Raw genomic sequence first — 26,467 nt, forward strand, 5'->3', positions numbered from 1 at the left:
CCCTCTCAGAGGCCTGAGCTTTATAGTGTATTAAATTGCACTGGGAGATTAAAGGAAACGTCAATCCTCACACACATCCGACATGTTTATGTTGTATTTGTGATGTGTTGAGTGATTCTGGTGCTAATATGTTGGTTAGTGCAGTATTTTCATTATTCCTGTGAGACGTGAGAAGCCACTTGCCTTTGCCGCTCTGACGTCACACAGGGAGACTTGTAACGGCGCTAATGATGGGGGGGTCGTTCATGAAAGATTTATTCGTACAGTTTCTCAGGAATAACTAAAGCAGAAAGTATGCTTCACTTTTTACGCGTACAGGAACAGCGTACAGTACGCGTAACGCAAATATCGTCATCGGCAGAGTACGCGTGTAGTGTACGTTTTTTACGCGTACGCTAGCGTAAGCGCACAGTCGTACGCATATCCTTGCAAAGTATACTCCAATTGACATGCACGCGTGCACAGGCGGTCGACGCATGCGTATTACGACAACTTGCACTACCCCTCCTGGCCTACAAGAGTCAGTACAGAGCAGTAAAGCAGGTCTTTTGGCGTGAAGGACGACAACGAAGAACAACGCTTGGGCAATCTCTCCCGACGATTAGCACCCGTATGCAAATCCTTATACTCTTTAAGGCTGGAATTATACAAATGCGGGTACTTTCTAACCGCACTCGTTTCCGTTTATTCCGTTTTTTCTTCAACTAGATTTGATTCAACGGCCCTGGGTCACTGTTACCACCTTTTGGAAGAACTAAATAGTGCAAAGGAATTAAATGCGCATGTGCGACCTGTGCGTACAAAGTACGTGCGGTTAGAAAAATCGGGTGGGGCGTGTACTGTACGCACGTACTCTGCTGATGACGAAATTTGCGTCACGCGTACTGTACGCTGTTTCAGCTCATTTAGCGGAGTCGACTCACATGTCTGAACAGTGGGTTTTTTAATTCTTTCTCCTCCTCTTCTATTTTTTTTTTTGACGTAGGCAATGTTGCTTCATGCTTGCACGATTTTCAGTATAAATTAAAAGTTTTCGATTGAATACAGCGCAGACACACTAGCATTAATGCAGCTATGGTTACTGTATACACATTTGTAGTGCCTTGCTGATTTAACATTTAAAATAAATTTTATAAGTTTTTATATAAAAAAGGAAGAGTAAGCTTTGGTAAAACAATTTCAGCCATAGTCAGGCAAAAAAGAAACACCACTGATAAAAATAATAATAATAATAAAAAAGCGCGCCAAAATGTTATTTAGGAGCCGAAAGAGTCGACTCTTTTTGATGATATGACTCAGTGAAAAGATCCGGAATGCCCATCACATTACGGTTGTTATTTTCACTTAAACCCGCCTCGTCTTGGAGCTGCACATTTGATTGGCCGCCCTGGTCTGTTATTTGATAATATCATTGGCCAGTACTTGTAGTTCTTTTCCATCGCACGGGTGAGTGTGAATTTGATTGGCTGAGCGGCACGTCCATTTCCACAGCCATTTCCGGGTCCGGTAGCGGTTAGCACACCGTGGCGAGTCTGGAGCATTAGAAGGGCATCGTTAAATATTTACAAACATCGGTAAGTAATTTTCTATTATACTCATTAATTATTTTTATAGTATACGTGTTGGAGGTCAGTGTAATCTTTTGTTAGGTCAGTGGGTGTCGTAATGCACATAAAGACACAAAGTTGTTTGCCAACCGCCGTTAAAAACTGAAGAAGAAGTTCTGCCAAACCTCTCTGATGATCTGTTTACGAGTATTAGTACTTATTTCAGTACGAACCTAAACCTAGTACACAGGTTCCCAACCCTGTTTCTGGTGGTACTCCAGCATTACAATTTCCCTTCACTGGAACCAAGAGGCCCAAACCTGTTCCAGCACGACCCAAAGTGCACAAAGCGAGATCCATGAAGACGTGGTGTGTGAAGGTTGGAAGAAGGTGGAAGATCTCAAGTGTCCTGAACAGAGCCCTGACCTCAACCCTACTGGCTCATCACATTTGGGATGAACTGGAACTGGAGCCTCCTCACATCAACATCAGCGCCTGACCTCAACCTCACTAACGCTCTTGTAGCTGAATGACCATTACACATCCCCACGGCCACGCCCCAAAATCTAGTGCAAAGCCTTCCCAGAAGAGTGGAGCGCATTATAACATGTATAAAGGAGGGAATAAATCTGGAACGGGACGTTCACGTGACAGTTTTTTTCCCTCCATAACAGAGATGCTATCGGAGGTGCTCCAGGTAGTTCGGGGTGCTGGCAAGGTCGGTGCTGCCTTCGCTACCACGCAAGGAGAGCAGCTGAGGTTGATAGCCTGCAACTCAACACTGGGAGCAGGACTCAAAGCTGCCCAGGATGCAGCTGGGGCCTGGATGGGCGTTAGGATGAAACAAGACAAGGTACATGATGATTTAACAATTCGCTCTTGTTATTGAGAAATCACATTGCGATACATTTTCTGTTGCCGTCTTGGTGTAAGAGTAGCTTCTGCTGAGATCATTACTCCCATTACCTTACATCTCTCCTGTCATTCATTTTGTTTGTATTTCTACCAGACACCCAAGTCTGAGGAGTTCCCAGACATTGAAGGATGGGACCAGATGGAGGAGAACGAAGCCACCAAATGGGCCGTCGGCTCGGAGCTCGCGCCGGATATTTCCAACAAAGATAACGTTTACGAGTCGACAGGAACTCCTAAAGGAACATCGGTGGGATCTGGCTGGCCTGGTCAAAGCGCGCGGTTCTTGCACGTTGTTGCACCTCATAATCAAATGAGGTTTGTTCATGACTCTGTAGTGGCCAGGTTGAGTCCAGAGGACATCAAAAAGGCCCGGGAGGTTAAACAGAGTACCGCCCGGCCTGTTCGCCAGAAGGTGAGGAGATGTAGTCCATATACATATTTAAATCTTTGTAAAGGTGAAACAAATTGATTTTACAAATTATAGCCTGTATGTCACTTTTTTCCTATGGTGATTGTTTATTTAGGGATATTTTGTGATCTGACTAAATTAATTGTACATTAAGTTCACATTACTTAATTGACTGTGGAATTCAGTGTAGTCTTTGTATCTCTCTGTAATAATAATAATAATAATAATAATAATAATAATAATAATAATAATAATAATACTACCTTGCTGGTAATAGGTGATTTTATAAATGGGGATTAGTAATTTACTGTTGAAACTCTGGCAAAGGGCAGAACTAGCAAATGTACACTCTTACAATTAAGACGTTTTGAACTGTTAAGTCTAAGAGTTGATTATTCTCTCCACTTTCTCTAGACAGGTTGTTGCAAAATCAGCATCTGTAATAAATCAGAAAATGAGCCTGTGCCTACTTTGTTGAATCCAGTTCTCAGACTGTTTAATATAAATTTTTTTGGATTGTAAAGAGAGAAGCTCTTCTTCACAGTGTAAGACGTTCATTAACGTAATAATGCAGTCTGGATGTAGTCGTTACTGAGGGCGTGATCATTACGTTTAATAATCCGATTTCCTTTCAGCTGAGCGAGCGAGCCAAGGAAAGGAAGGTTCCTGTCACGCGGATTAGTCGACTTGCGAATTTCGGGGGTGAGTACGTCTAATTCAAATTTGAGAGGAGATCAATCTTCGACTGAAACCAATGGTGGAAGAAAATTCCGCAAAGCTAACGATTTTGTGAAATATACCTGTCCTGGGTTATACTTTGTCCTCCCATGCATTGTAAAGCAGCTGCTTTGACTCCACATAGCCGCGCACTCATCTGAGACTCTTGCAGGTTTGGCTGTTGGGCTCGGTCTCGGTGCCATTGCTGAAGTCGCAAAGCAGTCTTTTGGAGGCAAAAAAACGGGTAGGCCTGAAACCTTTAGAAACCATTAATATCTGCTATAATAATAATAATAATTATTATTATTATTATTATTATTATTATTATGTTTGCTTTGTGTTAATGTCGCTTCCAGATGTAGTGCTTTTTGTATTTCTGTTGTGCTGCGTTTTCTGACTTCGGATCGGATTTGTCTGTCAGATACCGGAGCTGTGTTAGATTCTCCGCTCCTGTCCGAGGCCAACGCCGAGAGGATTGTTAACACGTTGTGTAAGGTGCGAGGAGCAGCGCTCAAGATCGGACAAATGCTGAGCATTCAGGGTACGGCGGTCCAAAATATTTTCTTTGTCTTACTCGCATGCTCTTTCTCAACCACATAATAACTCCCTGAACTTGTTTCTCAGAGTGATGAGCGTGTCTTGAGCAATTCAGCCTGTTGTAATACCAGCCACATCAGCAGTAGTGATAGTAATAGGCAATAAGCAATGTTTTGTTAATAATAATGATGATAATAATAATAATAATAGTGTCTTTTTGTTTTATTTTTTTTCCACGTCAATTTTAGACAACAGCTTCATTAATCCACAACTACAGAAGGTATTTGAGAGGGTCCGACAAAGTGCGGACTTTATGCCAACCTGGCAAACAAATGTAAGTTCCTCACCTTAAGCTGGCATTACACTGTATAATTTTTAGCAGACAAAGTGATAGTGATTAATATGAGTGCGAGCGCAGCTATAACGCTCGTCTATAAGACACCTGGGGGATGGCGTGGGATGACGGACGGCTATAAATACGGTAGCGGCAGTGGTGAAACGTAAACAAAACGTGCTTATGGACATAAAAAAAATCTCCTCGTTACCTCAAGTTCACTTTGAATTCGTGATGTAAGCAGCGTGTAGTCATTTTCTTGAATGGCAGGTCTATTGTTGGAGGATCTTCATCGTATGATCTGATACGGAGATCACAACTTATGATTAGTCTGATTAGTGATCGTCCACTAGCTGTTAATTAAACAGTCTGAAACTAGCGTTATTCTAACAGTCAGGTTTCTGTGCTGCTGTTCAGTATTTAAAGGTTATGTCTTATGCCTCTTTAACAAAGAAGGTAACTGAGATTATTATTATTATTATATATATTTTTGCAAAAATTTTGCATCACAGAAATATGTGAAAATATACAATAAGAGCAAATGTATCTATTAATAATTTCTTATTACGAGTTTATTATATATCAAATATTATATTATGTAGCCTCTTTTTTTAAAATGCTTTCATACATTTCAAGCTTTAATTTTTTTTAAAAAACTTATCCTGTTGCCAGATAACTTTTTTGCTTCTTTCTACAAATAAATGCTTAAATCTGAAAGAATTATGTACCAATAGAACAGGACTATTTCAAGCTTGAGAATAGATTATATTCACGATCTTTTCACTCTCTGTGATCTCCTCCTTGTCCTGCACATATCTCTCTATCATCAACATACCTGTACCTGGCCCAAGTCATTAAGGGCTGAATAATGATCCGATCAGGTGTGTCGGCAGTAGGGGAAAACTGGAGTTGAGTTGTAAATGTTTCAGTGCCTGATGTCTGATGCGTGTTTGTGTCATGTCGTGTTTGTAGAAAGTTCTGGAGGAAGAGTTGGGCCCTGGCTGGAAGGACATGCTCTCGTCATTTCAGGACAAACCCTTTGCAGCTGCCTCCATTGGTCAGGTGCATCTCGGAGTCCTGCCTGACGGAAGGGAAGTGGCTATGAAAATACAGGTACAGAGCCGGAGTGAATTTCAGACTAGCGTAGGGTGTCCTTTCTTTTTTTCCCCATGACTGTATTTGTGGAATATACAAGTAAAACCATGAGGAATAATTACCATTAGCGACTAAACGACGTACTCTGCCTGCCCCTTTACAGTATCCAGGAGTGGCCGAGAGCATCAAAAGCGATGTGAACAATTTGATGTCGGTGCTGAAGATGAGCGTGCCGCTTCCTGAGGGTGAGAGACGGCGAACGCTTTCCCGTCAAACATGATGAGCGTCACTGATGGATTGTCCTACAGTCATTTGTTGTTTTGCGGCAGGTTTATTTGCGGACAGCAGCCTGGAGGTCCTTCACAGGGAGCTAGCCTGGGAGTGTGACTACAAACGAGAGGCAAAGTGTGCCAAGCGCTTCAAGTAAGAAAGAAAGAGTGTGTAATGTAATACCAGGAAGCTGAACACTGGAAAAAAAAAAAATTATTAAAATCAGTGTCTTACAAGAGGCTAGTTTATTAACGATATATTGGTATAAATATGGTATAAATGAATAACTTGTCAAATTTGGTTTAATTTAACAATATGGCTTCCGTTCTTATTATTCAGTAGCTTGATGGTTAAAATAGCACTTGATCCAGCGCATCTTTCTACTAACATTATGAAGTCAGGAGATAATAAATTGAGGTCATGAAATCGTAACGTGTGCCATGTCTTAAGCTATTTTATCTCTGTTTTGATTCACTATTTTGAGGATTTTTAAAAATATATATAAAATACTGCAATATTTTTGTTAATTCGTTGTGTATGGAAACATGGCCAGGGTTTGAAGGAGAAGCTGACTCATCTGCTACCCTTACAGCTCAACTTTAATCTAATTCACGATTTCATCCTCAAAATGAAGAATGTCTCAGATTAAGACGGGATTAAGATTAAGATGGGGTCTCGTCTGATGCCTTCAATGCAGAAAAAAGATCCTGTTAATTAATTCATTTATGCATTTAATGGCATTCACGTAGTTTTTTTTTTGTGTATTGTGGTTAAAGGGATAGTTCACCCAAAAATGAAAATTCTGTCATCAATCACTCCCCCTCATGTCGTTCCAAACCCGTAAGACTTTTGTTCATCTTCGGAACACAAACGAAGACATTTTTAATGAAACCTGGGAGATTTCTGTCCCCCTGTTTACAGTCCAGTAACCAAAACTTTCAGTGTGACTCCGGTGGTTTAATCCCAGTTTTATGACCCAAGTTTATATAGCGCTCTCCACTACCTCTAGCTTCTATAGCGATCCGGTGCTTTTTCGTTTGATTCCCGCAGGACTCTAATGGAAGGAGACCCGATATTCAAAGTCCCCGGGATCATCGATGAGCTCACCACGTCTCGTGTGATCACCATGGAGCTTATTAACGGAGTCCCGCTGGACAGCTGTGTGGATCTGGATCAGGAGACCAGGAATAAGGTGAGTCCGTGTGGGAATAGATGGAGTAGTAAAAAGTGAAGTTATGATGCGAAATCCCAGTTTAGCATTTAATGGATTTTACAGCATGTTATTTATTTATTGTATAATCTTACGAAGCCTAAGTTGTTGTTTTTTTTTTGTTGTTGTTTTGTTTTTTTTAAAGATCATTTTAATCTTGCATGCTTTCTTACGTTTTTTCGAAAAACTTTGGCAAGTATGCAAGTAAGACCATACATCATATTTCTGATTAAAAAAACAAACAAAAACATTATCAAGGTTGTTTGGGATTTTTCACACAGAGACAGAAGAGCAAAACTGCACAAGAGTGTACTTCTGAGAATTTATTCCGTTTTAAACATAACGGTTTGGTTTATTGATTAATTTACTGTTTACTTCAGCGTACAGTCATTATTCTGATACTTGGAGCCATTTTTATTTGATTATTTTTGACAGTATTTCTTTAGTTCTTAGTGCATGACTGTTTTGCACAGATTTCCAGCTCCAGTGGGAAAGGCGTGTTGGTTACACGACTCTGACGCACGTGAGAGCTTTAGACGTAAAATGGCGCCGTGCTGCCACGCCTACCGCAAACGTTTGAGCCGAGCAAGATCTATGTATGCAGCAGTTTCTGGCTGTTGTGGAGTAGTTCGTGTTCTTCCTGTGCGTGTGTGGGTTTCCTCAGGGTTCTCCGGTTTCCTCCCACCTTGTAAAAACAGGCAGGTAGGTGGATTGGCGACTCTGAATTGTCCTTCGGTGCACTGCGATGGACTAGTATCCATCCTGGATGTATTCCCGCCCAGTGTTCCTGGGATCGGCTCCAGATAAAGCGGTCCCTGATGAATGAGTTTTAGTGGTTAGTCGTTCAGGCATCAACTACAAGGTCTACTGATGTAACTGAATGGCTAGGTTATTGATCGTTGTGAAGCACTTTTCCTCACCGCTGTAGTTCGATCCCAGTTCTTCTGAATCCGCTTCCCCACAGATATGCTCCAGCATCTTGCACTTGTGCCTCCGAGAGCTCTTCGAGTTTCGCTTCATGCAGACGGATCCCAACTGGTCCAACTTCTTCTATAATGCTGAAGAGGACAAGGTAAGCTTGATTTCTTTTCCTTTTTAGATGAATACAGTACCGTAGTGTTTACACCTCCTGCGGATTTCATTCGTCTCTGGTGTTAGTAAATGATGATATTAGAAAAGCTCCAGCAGTGCGATGGTTCCTCTGCCACGCTTTGAGAACAGTGAGCTGACTGATGATGTGCATGACGGTGTTTTCCTGTTTTCTACAACAACGTCTTGCTACGTGAACAGGAAATGCACGTTTAACAGTCGCTTGCGTTGTGTTTTACAGATTTACCTGTTAGACTTTGGAGCTTGCCGAGAATACCCAGATTCCTTCACCGATGATTACATTGAGGTGCTGTGAATTTAAATGCTTTCATGTTGATTTTTTTTTTCTTTCTCCAGTATTTCGAGCGATCTTGCGCTCTAAAAAAAAAAAACAACTGGACGATTATTTAAAAAAACTGAAACACTCAAAATATATTAACTGTATTATATTATTAAATCTTGTATTATAATCCATATTAACGTGTGCATTCTCACATTTACATCCCGCTTAGCTTAATTTGAGCATGACTTAAATGTGTAGTGGTAATGGACTGTTATTTATTTGGTAGGAAATCACAAATGGTTATTTTTTTTGTTTTTATTTATTTATTTATTTATTCCTTGACTTGCTTAAAACCTAAAACCCCATGCCTCGGTAACGCACTAGGTGGTGCACGCGGCCTCAGTCGGAGATCGTGCCAAAGTTCTGCGGAAATCCAAAGACCTGAAGTTCCTCACTGGCTACGAAACCAAGGTTCGAGACCTTCACTCCTCATTATATACTTCTTCTTACTTTATCCTAACAGCAGGAGTGGACCGAATACAGCCTTTTAAGGTTTTAGTCGCGTATGAGCGATTGGTAGTTTATTTATAATGATAATACTGTGGAAGAAATCACTGTAAATGTAACGTGTGTGGACGTGCTTTTTTTTGGTGGGCTGGAAGAAGCATTTTCATTCAGACAGAATAAGAGAAAGGCAGACACATGCAGACAGACATAATAAGAGACAGGCAGACAGAGACGGACACAAACGGACAGAATAAGAGACAGACAGAAAGGCAGGCACACAGACACACACACACACACACACACGGAGGCACACACACAGAGAGAATAAAAGACTGGCAGACAGAGACAGACACACACGGACAGAGACAGACACACACAGACAGAGACAGACACACACAGACAGAGACAGACACACACGGACAGACAGACAGGCATATAAGAGACAGGCAGACAGAGATGGACAGACAGAATAAGAGACAGGCAGACAGAGACAGACACACATGGACAGATGGACAGAATAAGAGACGGACACACATGGACAGAATAAGAGACAGGCAGACAGAGATGGACAGACAGAATAAGAGGCAGACAGAGACAGACACACATGGACGGACAGACAGACAGGCAGACAGAATAAGAGTCAGACAGAGACAGACGGACAGAATAAGAGACAGTCAGACAGACAGACACACATGGACAGACAGACAGAATAAGAGGCAGACAGAGACAGACACAAAGGGGCAGACAGAGATGGACAGACAGAATAAGAGACAGTCAGACAGAGACAGACACACATGGACAGACAGACAGACAGAATAAGAGACAGTCAGACAGAGACAGACAGACATGGACAGACAGACAGAATAAGAGGCAGACAGACACACATGGACAGACAGACAGACAGAATAAGAGACAGGCAGACAGATACAGACACACACGGACAGACAGACAGAATAAGAGGCAGACAGAGACAGACGCACATGGACAGACGGACAGAATAAGAGGCAGGCAGACAGAGACAGACAGACAGAATCGGAGACAGGCACGCACAGACAGGGAGAGACGGGCACACAGACAGACAGAGATAAGCGGACTGCCTGAGTCCCAGTGTAGAAAAGCACGTATGAGCTGCAATGAGATGAGGGACCGTGTGTTCGATCAGATTTAAGAAAACACATATTACATATAGTTTACATAAAAATATTAAGTTTCTCATCAACACGTGATTTCAGTGCTTATACTAAACTAAATAAATTGTAATCAGTAGTATAAGTAGTGCAGCGTGAGTGTGATCATGTTCTATTAATCCAGTGAGGTGATCAGATCTTGTGAGGAAGTCTGTGCTGACTGGAGGAATAACGATGGTGTAAACCTGACTGGGATTAAAGCGTGTGCTGTAGGATATGCTGCTGCTTTTCACTGCCCCCGAGTCCTACTTTCTCCTTCCGTCTCGTTCGTGTCTCTCTCCCAGGCGTTTGAGGACGCTCACGTGGAGGCGGTGATGATCCTGGGAGAAGCGTTCGCCTCTTCAGACGCCTTCGACTTCAGCACTCAGAGCACGACGCGCCGTATCCACAACCTGATCCCTGTGATGCTCCGTCACCGCCTCGCTCCTCCTCCTGAGGAGACGTACTCGCTGCACCGCAAGATGGCCGGCTCCTTCCTTATTTGCTCCAAGCTCCAGGCGCGAATTCCCTGCCAAGAAATGTTCCTCAGCATCTATAACGCTTATAAACAGCAACGTCAGGAGCGGGCAGGTGGAGAATAGACTCGGAGAAACGCTACATGTCTGGAGTCCTGGATGTCGAGGTAGATGGGAGATGGGTTTAGATGAACTGGAGTTTGAGAACTTCTTTTTTTCTTTTTTTTTTTTTTTTAAGCTGAGTGCCATGACGGAGAAGTTTAATCATAAATAAAGAGAAAACGTTTTTTTTTTTTTTTTTGTGTATTATGTTTTATGCCCAAGAAGAATTTTGAGCAGTTTGTTGGTCAGTGTTTAGTCACTGTGATTAGTTTTATACCTCACTGGATCACTGTAGCTGTAGTAGTGTTTTATATTTCATACGCAGAGCTCAGCTCACCGTTACAGCCACTTTGGGGAGGAAAAGGTGGTGAATTGAATGATTATAGTGAGTTTACACGTCGAGTAACGTATTATTATTGTTATCTACCCATCTTTTTTATTACTCTTTGCAGATCATGTAACATTAAGACTTGTGTTAGAGATTTTTGTTTAAAGACAAAAAATGTTTAAACATTTTCCCATTTTTCGTTATTTCCCCTCATCATTTCTGATATTCTTTTTCCTTCTTTCTGTCTCTCTTATTTTCTATTTCTTCCTTTCCTTCTTCCTTCCTTCTGTCTGATTTTTATACTCTTTCTCGTTTTTGTCACGTTATTTCCTTCTTTTTTGGTACTTTTTCTGGGGGGGGGGTTCCCTGTTCTTTTACCCCACTTTTCCTAGTCATTCCTTCTGTTTTTCTTTTTTCCTTCTTAAATTTGTTTTCTTTCTTTCTCTCTCTCTCTCTCTCTCTCTCACCCTCTCTATTTTGCCACTTTGTTTCCTTCATTTTTTCCCCCTCATTCTCAAAAGTTGTCATTTTTCCTTGTCTTTCTCACACTTTCCCTTTTTTTTCTTCCATGATTTCTTTTTCTCTTCCTATTTTCAATCTCTCATTTTCTTTCTGATTTTATCATTTTATTTCCTTTCTTCCTTCGATTTTCTGTTTTTCCCCATCATTAATCATATTCTTTTTCTTCTCTCTCTCTCTCTCTCTCTCCCACTCTCGCTCTCATTTTAACTTATTTACTTGGTTTTACTTCCTTTTTCTGCTTTTCTAAGATTACTTCTCTTCTTCACCTGTCTCTCGTTGTCTCTTATCCTTTTCCCTTTCTCTCCCAGTTTTTCTTTTCTCTCCCCCCCCCATTCCTCTCACTCTCTGATTGTGTGTATTTCTTTCAGGATACACAAATCTAGTTAAGAAGTGAGTTCGAGGTAGCTGAGCTCACGCTTGCGGGAAGAAAAGCGAGTTTCTTTCAGCTGAACATCCGAGCTCATGTCGAGGAATATTGTTGAGAAGGCATCTCAGAGTCTTATGGTACTTCTTCCTCCTTTCGGCTTCAGTAAGAGCTTTATCCTGCTCAGGGTCACGCCGAAGCCTATCCTGGAAACACTGGGTGCGGATGGTGGGAATACACCCTGACTGTGACACACATCCATCCATTCCGCCTATCGTTTAGTTTTTGGGAGTTGGGAGAAAACTGGAGAATCTCAGAGGAAACCCAGAGAATCGGGGACTCTGGAGCTCTGAAGCTCTTCGACGGCAATATATGTAAAATCAAGTTATGTGCTTAATTATGCTCATGTATACCTATGTAATTGTGTTCATATTTAGAGATTGTCAAGCTTTTACCAGAATATTTAGCTGAGCATTTCTACAGTCTAATACTGGTTGGGAAAATGTCAAGAGTTTGATCGTAATAAAAAAAGGTCTGACTTCCGGATTACTGTTTACACCTGGTACACGTTAGTCACGTCCACGCGGTGGTATCACAATCCTCTACATTATTCATTTCCTCCACAAACGCACACTGACTTTATTGTATGTGGAAACCTGATCTCACTCTCGTTTTTCTGTCAGCGGAGTATCAGTGTATGACCCGGACCACCACGGACTGTTAAAGCCATGGAGTTAAGATGCTAAATACCAAATAAATCTCACTTTTCATTTCAAATATTAGCCATTAAAACAGTACGTTAGGAGACCCAAAATCTGTTCAGTCATGTTTACAACAGAGAACCCGAGCACATTAGAGGACTTGATATCAAGTTCAGTTTTATTTATGTATGACGCTTTTAACAACCGACATGGTCACAAAGCAGCTTTACAGGTATCCAGATATAGATAAGATTTATCCCTAATGAACAAGCCAGAAGTGACGTGAAGCGGAGTCTTCTGGGAGACAGTAGATAGTGAAAATATAAATCATTACTGTTTGACAATTTTATTCTGCAGAGTTGAGCAGGGCTAATTGTGTCAGAAAGGTCTTCAAGGTTCGTTGTTGATTTCAATTATATACGTGCTGTCCACTTTATTAGGAACACCTGCACGTTCGTGCAGGTATCCAATCAGCCAATCATGTGGCAGCAGCACAGTGCATAAAATCACACAGATTCAGGTCAAGAGCTTCAATTTAATGTACACATAAAACTTAAGAATTAAGGAAAAAATGCGATCTCTGTGACTCTAACTGGGGCGTGGGTGTTGCTACCAGACAGGCTGGTTGGAGTATTTTGGAAACTGCTGAACGCCTGGGATCATCACACACACACACACACAACAGTTTACACTGAATGGTGCGAAAAACAAAAAAGATTCTGTATGTGTGGAGGGTCTGGAGGCTGAAACACTGTTGATTGTTGATGAGAGCAATCACAGGAGAATGACCAGACTGTTTTGAGCTGACTGACAGGAAGTCTGTAGTCACACTTTACCACCGTGGTGAGCAGAGTAGCATCTCTGCATGCACCTTCAAACCTTAAGGCAGATGGGCTACAACAGCAGAAGACCAAGAACAGGAATCTGAGGCTATCATGGGCACAGACTCACCCAAACTGGACAGTTGAAGAGTTTCCGAGATTCTTAACTGAAGCTCTTGACCTGTAACTGCATGATTTCATGTATTGTGCTGCTACATGATTGGTTGATCGGATAACGGCATGAATAAGCAGGTGTTCCTAATAAAATGGACTGTGGTTCTAAGTCTTTAATATTCAGGTGAGGCGTAGTTTTTAGCAATGCAATCATTAGGCTGTCCACTAGATGTCAGTGTGCTGAGTTTGCACTGAACTACCACACTGGATCAAAGGGGAGAGGTTAATTTGCATGGGAGCGTTTCTAAACCAATGGTGTTGTGAGGAGGGCGGGGTTTGGTGGTGGGCGGGGCCTCAAAGGGAGCCTAGATTCTGCGCCAGTGGCCGCTTCGGCAGAATAACAAAAGCCGCAGATTAGAAATCGGAGGAAAGAAAAAAAAAAAAGATCGGCCGGTTTACTAATTATTTATTTATTAATTTATTTCTTTTTTACATTTTATCTAGATATGTTTAAGTCAGGAAGTCTCATTAACTCGGTTTATGTTCACGCACATCTGATCTAGATGTTCTGAAATCATCTCTCCTTTGGATTACACAAAAGGCTGTGTGTGTGTGTGTGTGTGTGGGGAGTACCCTTCAGTTCGGGTAAGTGCAATACACACACACACACACTACTGGACTGCAGTACACACTCATACATCATCATGCATGTGATTTGTGCTGTATGAGATTAGACTGAAGTGCAAGTGTGAGATCTGATTTTGGACTGAACTCTGCATAACATTCAGGAGCGCGTGCATGATTAGATTTCCTTCAGGGAGCATCATCAGCATCACTGCAGCAAGTGCACTTCAGTGCTGGGATGCTTAGTGATGCTTAGTGATGCTTGCTGGGAATGCAGTGAAAAATATATAATGTGGAGATGCATAGTGAGCCATCATCATTATCATTTGTTTGTAGTGCGCTCTCACTGCGTTGCTCTACCCTCCTGGGCAAATCTATTAACTTTTCAAAACTGATTGTGGAGACATGAGCAACAGTTACATCACGCTTTATTAAAGACTTTTTTTAGTAATATATTCATTCATTCATCTTCAGGGTTGTGGTGGATCCTGAGTGGGAACATTGGGAATGAGGTGTACACCCTGGATGGGATGCCGGTCCATCATAGGGCACCATTCACTCACACACACACACACCCCTACCTAGAGGCAGTTTAGAGTCACCAGTCCACTTTTGGGAATCTTTTTGGGAGGAAACCAGAGAACCCCAAGGAAAACCACACGGACACAGGCAGGAGATGCGGGACAACTCCACTCAGACTAATTATATTAAGAATATATAAAGTTGCATTTTTTGGGGGGACTATTAAATCCACTGTTAAGAAAAACAGAGCGAGAGAGAGTGAAAAAAGGTTAGTAAAGGATGAGAAAAAATAAACAAAAAAAGCAGATTTTTAAATAATTTTTTTTTTTTTTTTTAAAAAGGGAAAATCTGACAATAATACATTATAAAATATTAATATAATAACTAAATTTAAAATCAGTACATGCACATGTCCCCATCAACAATTCAAATACAATTTGGCAGAAGTCACAGAGACAAATGAACAATCCAATGGGAAGGAAAGTTCCACAGTATGAAAGACGAGATGTGGATCCGGTATAAACGTGGAGCAGTAGAGAATACTGACGTATCGATGTGTTGTTCAGCCAGGTGTATGTTAAAGGCCGTGTGTAGACCCGACAGTCTGATAATCAGTGCTGAAAGTCTGAAAGTAAAGCTGACGTGTAAAGTTTACGACAAACGTCGGCACCTGAAACTTTAACTTTAAGAAGCTTTAATCTTTTTAACTCTGTGTAGTCAGTCCCCTATCGCAGTGTTTCTAAGTCCCTTCTCTTTGTTAGTCTGTCGAAGAAAAGCGAGGGGACGTAGCAGCTGGAGCCACAAAAGCACGAGGTCAAAGGGCAAGCAGGCAGTTGCAGGCACTGGAGGAAGACGTCGCTCCCTTTGTAGGAATCAGGGTGTGACCTTCAAGAATGAGCAGTTGGCTGCACCATATTGCATCCTAAACCACGGTAATGGAAAATTCCACCCTGAAACACATGAAATATGTTTATATTCAACATAATATGTATTAGCGATTGTGCTGATTTGATGGTTGGTGCTGGTTGGTGGTATTGTCATTATTCACCTCAGAGGTTAGTGCTTTTGTATCACTCTTGACGTCACAGAGGGGTGTTATGATTGCTAATGCATTTATAATGCTGTTTAATAGGTGAGAAAAATAAATGTCACCAGTCTGTAACATAAAGGGATAACGGTCAGGTTTTGCTGTCAGAACCTAAAAACAAAAGTGCTAGAGAAGTACGAAATCCAGCATTGGACTGGACTCGACATTCCAGAATGAGATACCGAGCGTAACGGTGTTGATTAGCATGAACGTTGAAGCTTTGGAAGCTGATCTGTTTGAGCAGATGAGGACGTGAGAGAGCTGGACAGACCAAAGGCTACCAAAGCCCTGCTGCATCGCTCTCTTTAGGTAGAGATGAAGTGAGGAATAAATACTGCGTTCATGTTGACTGGGAACTCCAGATTTTCCATCTTGGAACCTCCTACTTCCCACCTTCAAGCGCTCACATGAACTCAGCCGTCTGAAGTCAGACATAAAATTAACCTTGTGAAGCTTGTGAAGTAATGTTTCAGTTATCAAAGTGTTTAGTGATTTCAAATAGAGACAGAAACTCAAAAGCCTGCTTAAAAAATAAATCTGGGACGCCCAAGAAGATCGCATGTTAATCATAAAGATTAATATTAATTAAGTAAGACGATCAGGGTGGACTTTTCCTTTAAACTTTGTTCTGTAGAAAGAAATGTAAGAAGCATTCGCATGTATTCTTCTTCTATTCCAGTTATTCAGAATATATTCTTCATAATATTATTCATTCATTCATTCATTCATTCATCTTCTGTAACCACTTTATCCTGGAACGCTGGACATGAGGTGGGAATTCACCCTCATACGACAAAGTACTCCAGTACTGCTGAACATCCCAGAGTTTTTAATCTGCGCTTTCGTTTAATGAGCCGTTGAATCATTACCTCTAATAAGTGTCTATTTTTGTGCCTATTATCCATGTCTATTTTTGTTCCAGCTGATATTACAGTCATATAAAGTCATTGCTACATGGTTAAGAGAGAAATAAGAAATTTAGAATGAAGCTCTGGAAAAGGAATAAACAGAACCATTTTATGGCAACTAACAGACCATCAGTTTGAATGATTCATAAAGACATGCTAGTATGTTAACACGGACACCATTTACCTCAAGAGATAAAATGCTAACGCGGACACCACTTACCTCAAGAGATAATATTCTAACATGGATAACATTCACCTCAATAGATAGTATGTTAACACGGATAACACTTACCTCAAGAGATAAAATGCTAACACGGATAACACTTACCTCAAGAGATAAAATGCTAACACAGGCAACATGTACCTCAAGCGATAAAAGGCTAACGTGGACAACATGTACCTCAAGCGATAAAATGCTAACACGGACAACACGTACCTCAAGAGATAAAATGCTAACGCGGACAACACGTACCTCAAGAGATAAAATGCTAACATGGACAACATTCACCTCAAGAGATAAAATACTAACACGGACAACACGTACCTCAAGAGATAAAATGCTAACGCGGACAACACGTACCTCAAGAGATAATATGCTAACGCAGACAACACGTACCTCAAGAGATAAAATGCTAACGCGGACAGCACGTACCTCAATAGATAAAATGCTAAAATGGACAACATTCACCTCAAGAGATAATATGCTAACATGGATAACATTCACCTCACTAGATAAAATGCTAACACGGACAACACGTACCTCAAGAGATAAAATGCTAACATGGACAACACGTACCTGAAGAGATAAAATGCTAATGCGGACAACACGTACCTGAAGAGATAAAATGCTAACGCGGACAACACGTACCTCAAGAGATAAAATGCTAACAAGGACAACACGTACCTCAAGAGATAAAATGCTAACAAGGACAACACATACCTCAAGAGATAAAATGCTAACGCGGACAACACGTACCTGAAGAGATAAAATGCTAACGCGGACAACACGTACCTGAAGAGATAAAATGCTAATGTGGACAACACGTACCTGAAGAGATAAAATGCTAATGCGGACAACACGTACCTCAAGAGATAAAATGCTAACGCGGACAACACGTACCTGAAGAGATAAAATGCTAATGCGGACAACACGTACCTGAAGAGATAAAATGCTAACGCGGACAACACGTACCTGAAGAGATAAAATGCTAACAAGGACAACACGTACCTCAAGAGATAAAATGCTAACAAGGACAACACGTACCTCAAGAGATAAAATGCTAACGCGGACAACACGTACCTCAAGAGATAAAATGCTAACGCGGACAACACGTACCTCAAGAGATAAAATGCTAACGCGGACAGCACGTATCTCAATAGATAAAATGCTAAAACGGACAACATTCACCTCAAGAGATAATATGCTAACATGGACAACATTCACCTCAAGAGATAAAATGCTAACACGGACAACACTAGGCTTCACAGCCTAAAATGACGACTTTGAACATTTTTATTTCCAACACATTGTGTTTTCAGGGCTGTTCTCATATTAATATCGTATTAATACTGCCATACACAAGCTTATACACTTTACGTGTTCTTCCAGTATCTGTGTAGATTTCCTCCACGTCCTCAGAGTTTCCCCAGCGTTGCTGTTTTCCCACCACATTTGGCTAGGTTGAAAATGCAGTCACGGTGAAATTAAAGGTTGTGTTTTTCAAAATGTACCATTGATTATAAAAAAATGTAAATAGTACAAAATGAAAAATAATTGTCTTATAATTGTATCCCTGTGTGTGCGTTAATACCTGGCAACCTAACAACAGACAGAACAAAGGAAAAGTGACAGAAGAATGTACGCATGAACGTGGTACATCTGTTTGGGGTTAGTTCTAGCTTCTGATGGGTGTGTTAAGAAGATGGGGGTTTTGAACCTGGCAACCCCTGGCTAGTCTAAATGTCTGAATGAGTGTGGTGATGGACTGGTGTCCCATCCAGTATCTTCCACCCAATATTCCTGGGATAGGTTCTAGATCCACCACGACCCTGACGAGGATAAAGCACATACTGAACAGTCCCGTCAGGATCTTGCGATCGCAAGTTAACGCAAAATCAAGCAAAGCCCTCTTCGATGCATGAGCTCTAAAATAATACAATAATAATATTTGTTAGGACATGTGTTTGTGTCCGTCGCCGTCGTTGAGTGGTTGGGTGTGTGCAGCACAGGTTCAGTTCAGAAGATGCCATTTAAAACCATGAGATTCCCCTGAGGGCCTAGAGAGCCTCTGATCTCACTTGCAGCAGCACTTGGAGCTGTAGCTTTGTGTTCCATCCATCTGTCGTGTCACCGAACCGCCCACTTTCATCTGACGCATGGCCGCGATACAGCCGCACATGCCGTCTTCCCCATTTAGCACACTGCAGCATCTGAATACCGAATCTTATCGGGATGGTGGGGGCGATGATCTGCAGATTGATGTGCGTAGTCTAAGCTTGAGGTGTTGGAAGTGAATCATGGACGTTGTTCTCTCAAGATCATTTCCCGTCACAGTCGTATCCGAATGGTGATGTTTTTGTAGATCCAGATCGAGGCGGCTTTCTGAGGGTTCACACGTTGTCGTGTGTTCCTCTCCCGTTCAAAATGTCTGCTGGACTTCCAGCTGCTAGCCAGATGTGATAAGAATGTGAGGAAAGTTGTAGAGGAAATTTGGTGAACGGTAGATACCAGGATGGACAGATGTAGAGCACTGAAATCTCTATGGCCTGACGTGACATTCGTTTGGTCCTGCATCGGGTGCCGCCCTTTTCTTATGTGTGATCACTTGCAAACAAACAGATTCATTGTGTGTGTGTGTGTGTGTGTGTGTGTGTGTGTGTGTGTGTGTGTGTGCGTGTGATGAGCCAGTACGTCCAGGGTGATGAAGCTTTGATTCTGGCTTGGAGTGACATCCTACTAGTACACTGAGAACTAGTTTTTACTGCACAGCACACACTTCATGTAGTGCTACTATACAAACTGTACGTCTTTTAAAAGAGGCGTTCCGGCATAACGTTGGTGTTTGATATGTTATTTGTAATGTTGCATAGTATTTTGTAGCACAGCATTACATTTCTCAGCTAGGATGAATCATTTTAGATCCGTTTAGATCCATTTGTTTACGTTCATCAACGCTCTGTCCCAGCATGCATCATGCAGCTACTCGTGAACCTTCACTAGAGCTTGCAACGCAAAAACTACACTCGGTATTATGAACTCGTACGCCGCAGTTCTTCCATGTACTTCTATTCAAATACATACATACGAATATAATAATATATCTGCAAAACTCTGTCCTGACGTATCATTTGCCTCACTGGAGTAATTTAAGCTCTGCATTGTAATGCTGATCTGAGGAAGGTTATTCAGAATTATAGCCGTGTGAGACTCTATTGAACACTTGAACACTTTTACTCAAAGCTAAGGGCTCGGAGTAGTTCCGCACCACCATGTATCGGATTCAGTTCGTGTTGAATTTGGCATGAATTACGTGATTAAGTAGGCAAAGCATGGTAGAATGGACTACTTTTTTATTTATTTATACCTTTTATAAATCAACACACACCTACCTCATCCGTGGACAGAAATAAATGTATTGTCCAAGAGCGAAAGGTCAAGTTTTCCGTTGAGCCGTTTGTTTGCAACGTATTTTTGATCTTCATGGTTATGCTGTATAAAATCAGTGCATGCGTGAAACACCAGGTTAGCATGACTTTACATGGCTAGCATAAGACAAAGCTAGCATGACTCTAACTAGCGAGGTGGGATTTTTCTATTTTTGGCTTTTCGTGTGTAGATATATTGTATTAGTCTTATTCAAATGATTTTTTTTCCTCCTTATTACATATAATTATGAAATATACTCAAGATGAGATATGCTTATGTTGCTTAAGTTACTATGTCTTTATAAGAACATGTGAGTGTGCATCATGATGGTAAAATGAGGAATTTTAATGACATTTATAGGTTACTGGAAAGTGTATTTTCTCCTAATAGCACCAGACAGGCAGCGGTTCAGGACACGGTTCTAGGAATCGGTTCTAGGAATCGTTAAGGTTTTTCAAATGCCATGTCTATGATTGGACAGTTTACATGATGTTGTAAAACAACTTGCATCTGGACAATGCCCCAACCCTACTTGGCCCTGTTCTCATGGAATTTTGTGGTCGTGGAGATTTTTAACACTTTGCAAAAATAAATAAATAAATAAATAAAGGTTTGCATGAGAACGGAAATCTGCTGTGAAGGCGTAGAAGAGACGAGAGTGGTCTGGAGTCGGTTGCAGGCATACAGGCATAATATGAAGAGAGAGTTAGGATAAAAGCATTTTTCCCCTTTCCTCATCGGTGTCCTTTCTCTTTCTCTCGCTCTCTCGGTTTACCCCACAATCAATACTTTCTTGTGAGCAGCTCATCTCTGAGATGATTGTTTCCATCTTCTTCCACCTTCTGCTCCCTCTTTCGGTTTCTCGACGACTTGCAAAAACCCAGAAAATGGAGGAATTACCCTCCACGAAAATGAAACTAGAACGTGAGAACACTGGATATTGGGAAGGTCCTAGAAAGTTTATCATTAAATGAGACTCAGGACACGTTAAAGTGCCTGTATGGAAACTGAATAAAGACTGTGGAGTTAACAGACCGTACCTGGTCTTCTTTTACATTCCCGACAAACCGAATGCTTAGGTTACTGACATACCACAATGCAGCCAGTTTATATTACACACCGCTTCAGATTAGCCTGCATATTTGTGGCCCAGACAGTCAAAAACGAATGAGTCTGAGAAGAAAAGGAAGACAAAAAAATAACTGCTATGGCTGCCGTCGGTGAAGCATTGCATCTGGAGGCTACATTCTTTCTGCACAGTTGAGTTTGTACACAGACGCTTTGAATTTGGCAGAAGAGTGTGAGCCATGCTTTATTTTCTGATTAAAGGGAATTTTAAGCAGGGTTAGCTTTAAAAAAAAAAAAAAAAAAAACTTTGTAGAGATGGGATTGGTGGCAATGCTCATGGCTCATCTTGTGTATTTATCTTTCTGTTTGGAGCTCTGTGCACTTCTGACTCACCTTCTGCTGTTGTGTATGGTCCCACATGAATACCCTAAAGATATGCACTTTCCAAAAACAATTTACGCGCAAGTCTTACCTTTGCTTCTCACCTTCGTACCGTATTGCTTCTCACCTTCATACCTCAGAGCTGCTGCTGTATTCATAAAGACTGTCCTGTGCTCATCCTAGGACCTATGATTATTTGATTATATGATTGTTTATTTAACCCAAGTAGAAGTGCCAAATGGATATGCCTGGGTCTCCCTAATGGTGAAATTAAAATGTCCTGTAAAATCAATAATATACACTAATGGATGGGGTTAGAAATGTGATGTAGCAACAATTATTCATTCGTTCATCTCCAGTCACTGTTTTTTCCAGGGTCAAATTTGTCAAATTATTTGCAAGACAGTTATCCTGGGACCAGGGACCTTGGAGCTGTGAGGGTGGCAACACTTGACGTTGTGTGTCTTTGAAACGTTCAAGTCACACCATGGAAATCAGCATTCTGTTAATTATGCACCTAATACAATTGCAGTGTTTGAGCACTGGAGATTTCACATACATATATATATATATATATATATATATATATATATATATATATATATATATATATATATATATACATATATATAAATATATATACATATTTATACGTATATATACATATACATATATATATATAATGTGCGTGTATATGTATATGTAGCTACAATAGCTCTGGATCACAACAACAGAAGTGCATTACATGTTGTACAGTTACATAACCATTTTAGAACCATTAAACAGAGCTTTCAAACGACACTGGCCCTGCACTGCTACGATCTGCGGCGCCAGAGAAACGCAGTGGAAGTCTGACATTTTAGCTGACTTTGGAGCTCTATGTCTGGTTAAAATGACGCCTCGGGCACGGCTACGGAGCTCATTCTGTTTCATTTGATCGTTTTTTCCCGAATTTGGCAGAATTTATAAATGTATTTATATATTTTTAAGATGTAGTGAACCAGTAGTACATTTATTTATAATAATTAACTGCTGTTCATAGCAGTTTTTTGATGAATTTAGATGTAAATTATTATTATTACATTTAGATTAAGATTCAGAAATAAAAAAAATGTATAGTCTTTTTAGTCATAATCGTTCTTCATTCAAATTTTGTTCAAAATATTCTGAGAAATGATTTGAATTGTATCGAATTGCAAAGCCGGTATCGTCAATCATATCGAATCGTTATACCCCTACTACCCACTATTTCACCTGCCACATCAAACTGTACGTAGTATTACTGTAGTTATATTAACAAGCCCAGTGCTTTTTTTTATTATATAATGGCCTCTTGCAGACATACCATTCACTCACTCTGTAACCAAAAGCCCAATTATTTTTGTAACTTAACATCGAACTCCTTTGAGAGCTAATACGTTGGAGGATTAGTGTAACTGCATAGCAGTCATTTGAATGATTGAGTCGGTTTCCTCAGCAGTTGGTCCATTTAAACTATTGATAGCTTGTAGTATAGGGGCAATCATGCTGTGAGACGATGGGCTCAGAGGTACATGAGGTACACTCGAAAACACACAGTTCTCCTTGCAGGGAAGCGACAATCCAGGCCCGTTTAGAACATTTATGGGCAGCCTTGTAAAGGATTGAATACTTCTAGATACATTGAGGTAAGTTCGCAGATGTTGTCATTTCTGTTGACATTGTGGAGAAGACCAATTGAAGCTCACTTACTGCCACTGTTTAGAGGTCCTAAGCCTGGACACAGTGTAACGTGATCCTGGCCTCCTCAGTGTCACCTCTTTTATCTACAGCTGGCTGTGTTTAGCAGGACGAGCAAAGGGAAAGAGGGTCAGTGCAAGCACAGCTGGTCTGACCTTCCCTAAACCAGCTGCCATAACAAAGGACCCCAGTGAGCCTCCTGAAATGATGGCTGGCCAGAGAGTCCCCCCTGTCCCATTTCCCCTCACTCTCCCCCTCTCTCCGACTCCATTGTATCCCTATAAATGCGTCCAAGCTGTTTAGGGTTTTTTCACTTCTCTTTTTCCCCGAAAGTGACCTCCTTTATACTGAATTGACCTCAACCAATATACAATCAGGACACTAACAATATGAATGTGTCACGCCCTTTTATACAAGAGTGTAAGCCTACCCAGTAAATATGTGTATCAAGTTTGGGTCTTAATAGAAAACTCCACCCTGAACAATTTGCATATGAATCTTTATAATTATATAAACACATGATCTTCAGTCGCATCCAAGATTTATTATGTAATGAAATCATGAATCATAATTTTGACATCTTGGTCTATTATAAGTTTGGTTAACATTTTCCTACATTACCCACAATGCTGTTCAACGACCTGCTGTTAGTGGTTCCATGATGGTGGATTTAGCCCTCGCTTTATCTCTAAGTAAAGAGAGAGATCTCCATTGCATTCTGGAGCTCTGAGGCCAACATTTGCTGTCCTTACTAATTGGATCTTTGTTGGGTTTCTCATTGTTCCATTGAACTTTGCTGGAGTGAGAAAAGAAACTTGTTTCTGACCATTAAACTCCAGAGTAATGACACTAGCAATATCGTGACGTTACGTGATGTGATGTCATGTGATGTCGGCATGGCACGGCAGACATTTTGTTTTCTTCTCACAGGATAACAAAAATACAGAATCCACTAATTAATTAGCACCAAAATCACTGATCACATCTCGTTTTTCTTTAAGACCACAGGATCATGAGACACAATATCATGGCTGAGGCAATCCTGGAAGGATCATAGCCTTATATCAGTCTGATACCACATGGTTCCTTTCTTTTCTATTATTCCACCAGTCAGACGTGCCTTCTGAGCAGCACGTGCCTTGCACTTCACAGTGACTGGGACAAGGGGGTGGTAGGGTGGTGGGGTGGGGTGGGGTGGAGCAGCTAGACATGCCTTTGTGCTCCTTTCCATTATGGCCAACACGCTCTCCTGCTTGACAGACACGCGTGCTGACAAAAGTGAGTGGAGCATACCTTTGTCAATTATTTGCTGGGGGTTGGGTGGGAGTTTGGTGGGGGTTTGGTGAAAAGATGAGATGCGGTCGCCATCTGTGATTGATGCTTTAATCCCTTCACACCCACCCAACAACATTCCCCTCCTTCAATCTCTGCTTTTGTCTCGACACACTTTCTGGATCAGTGCCATTGTTTTGCTTGGCCTTCGAAATGTTCTTAATTGTTCCCAGAGGGGTCCCGCTACTACCCCTGCTTACTATATTCCACTTGTCTTTTACTATACTATTCCTTTTCATGCTTTTGTTTGCAAGGAAAGTTTGGTGACCTCAGGAAGCCTTCTTGCCCTAGTCGATGGTTCCGTTTGTGCTTTTTGTCAAAGTGGATAGTCCTTGTTTTATAGCCGTTCTGCTGAAACACTCATGCTGAACGTCTGCCCAGAAGGCCAGCACACATGCTCGTCTTTTTGCCTGTTTAAACGTTACAGACAGCTGGCCTCCAAACGGCTGACATTCATCACAGCTCTACTGCTTTCTCTAGTGCTTGCTTATAGTACGGATCAATATGTTACATCTACTCCATGAAGAAGATCCATTACACTGTACAGATATAATCTGCCATCGCATCCCAGTCAATCAGCCGCAAATAACCACACTTCATCCCGTCTTCTTCGGGTCTGTTAAAGCATTCCTGGTGTTTGCTGTGGACTGATTATTAGGTTGGATTTTGGTGGTTATTTTGAGCTGATGCGAACAGTAAAAGATTTTTGCCCATGTGAGCTTCTAATGGCTTGCTGAGATAGAGTTGCTGTCAGACTACGCAGTTCCGGTAGATACTTCTTAGTGACTTGCTGGCACTTTGGATGTATCTTAAAAGCTCTATTGATTTTTCTTGAACCTTTCCTGCATCTCGCAGTGGATGGCAAACGGTGCCCAGATGAGCTTATCAGGCAAAGCAGGTTTATATTTACCGATTTACTGAAAACTTTTATAACGCTGTAACCTAAGTATAAAGGCTAAGTAGTAAGTTTTTGATGCATTACAGATGTAGCCCCACTCCAAAAATTTTCTGCTTTTCTTAATACAACTCGGCAGCTAATCCCAAAGCACATAATCAATTGGTTTAGATGTTTTACACCAACCAAATTGCAGACATAGTCAGGACAGGTAGTTGGATCTGCTGCATTGGGGAAAGTTGGTTTAACTGCTCCTTACCTGGAAGTCTTTGTGTATATTTGGTATAAATACTGCCAGAGCTCAGTCATAGTAATTGGTTCACCAGTGTTTGGTGCATCTCTGTCTTGCGTAGCGACGTTTACCGTGTCACCACATGGCCCAAAGCAGCTGTCCCCTTCCATTAGCATGACAAAGCTGTCCGCCCCTGCTGCTTGCACCGGACGCCACAAGCTATCAAGAAGGAGCCATGTGGCATGTCCCAGTAGTTCCGTGGGCCATCTGTGGGCTTGCACTCTTTTTCTCTCCCTTTACTCACACATAGTAATGTTGTGCTGGAGTGTAGTCACAGGCCTTGGAAAGCAGAACTGACTCGGACCGGGGATACTAGTGCAAAAACAGTCATAGTCTGTACACCGTGGTTCGGTCTCCATCACAGTGAATAACCTTGAGGATCCATCATTGGGTTCGGATGTAAATGGTAAAAATGTTAAATGGCGCATTTATATAGCGCTTTTATCCAAAGCGCTTTACACTGTGTCTCATTCACCCATTCACACA

At 41.3% G+C, this 26,467-nt stretch overlaps 3 protein-coding genes across 5 annotated transcripts in view; 2 read left to right on the plus strand and 1 right to left on the minus strand.

Annotated features, from left to right (window-relative positions):
• The first annotated feature begins 561 nt into the window (after positions 1-561).
• On the plus strand, positions 562-12,417 carry coq8b (coenzyme Q8B). Of its 2 annotated transcripts, none has more exons than XM_053647000.1 (16): positions 562-610; positions 1,492-1,574; positions 2,222-2,400; positions 2,557-2,874; positions 3,507-3,573; positions 3,761-3,832; positions 4,010-4,129; positions 4,374-4,459; positions 5,432-5,572; positions 5,718-5,799; positions 5,884-5,977; positions 6,875-7,016; positions 7,999-8,106; positions 8,365-8,430; positions 8,791-8,877; positions 10,385-12,417. In XM_053647000.1, exons 3-16 carry the CDS (start codon positions 2,224-2,226, stop codon positions 10,679-10,681), a joined length of 1,857 nt encoding a protein of 618 aa, XP_053502975.1. In that variant the 5' UTR covers positions 562-610; positions 1,492-1,574; positions 2,222-2,223; the 3' UTR covers positions 10,682-12,417. The 2 variants fall into 2 exon arrangements, with proteins under 2 accessions (XP_053502975.1, XP_053502976.1); XM_053647001.1 differs by lacking the exon at positions 562-610 and having other exon boundaries at positions 692-1,574; positions 10,385-10,722; positions 11,876-12,417.
• A 1,453-nt stretch (positions 12,418-13,870) lies between these two features.
• The window catches only part of numbl (NUMB like endocytic adaptor protein), a 41,547-nt gene continuing 28,950 nt past the window's right edge, over positions 13,871-26,467 (plus strand). Inside the window, exon 1 of one of the 2 annotated variants that reach the window (XM_053646994.1) lies at positions 13,871-14,152. The gene's annotated coding sequence lies outside the window, so the exon portion shown is untranslated. Of the gene's footprint in view, positions 14,153-15,499; positions 15,586-26,467 lie in introns of those variants that run through there. The other variant, XM_053646993.1, reaches the window with a different exon arrangement.
• LOC128621694 (uncharacterized) lies at positions 16,271-19,047 on the minus strand. Its single transcript, XM_053647645.1, has 3 exons — positions 18,947-19,047; positions 17,913-18,036; positions 16,271-17,840 (listed from the first exon to the last, which is right to left on the minus strand). Exons 1-3 carry the CDS (start codon positions 19,045-19,047, stop codon positions 16,767-16,769), a joined length of 1,299 nt encoding a protein of 432 aa, XP_053503620.1. The 3' UTR covers positions 16,271-16,766.

This window comes from Ictalurus furcatus, chromosome 17 (assembly GCF_023375685.1).
Source record: "Ictalurus furcatus strain D&B chromosome 17, Billie_1.0, whole genome shotgun sequence".
NCBI classification, from domain to species: Eukaryota; Metazoa; Chordata; class Actinopteri; order Siluriformes; family Ictaluridae; genus Ictalurus; species Ictalurus furcatus.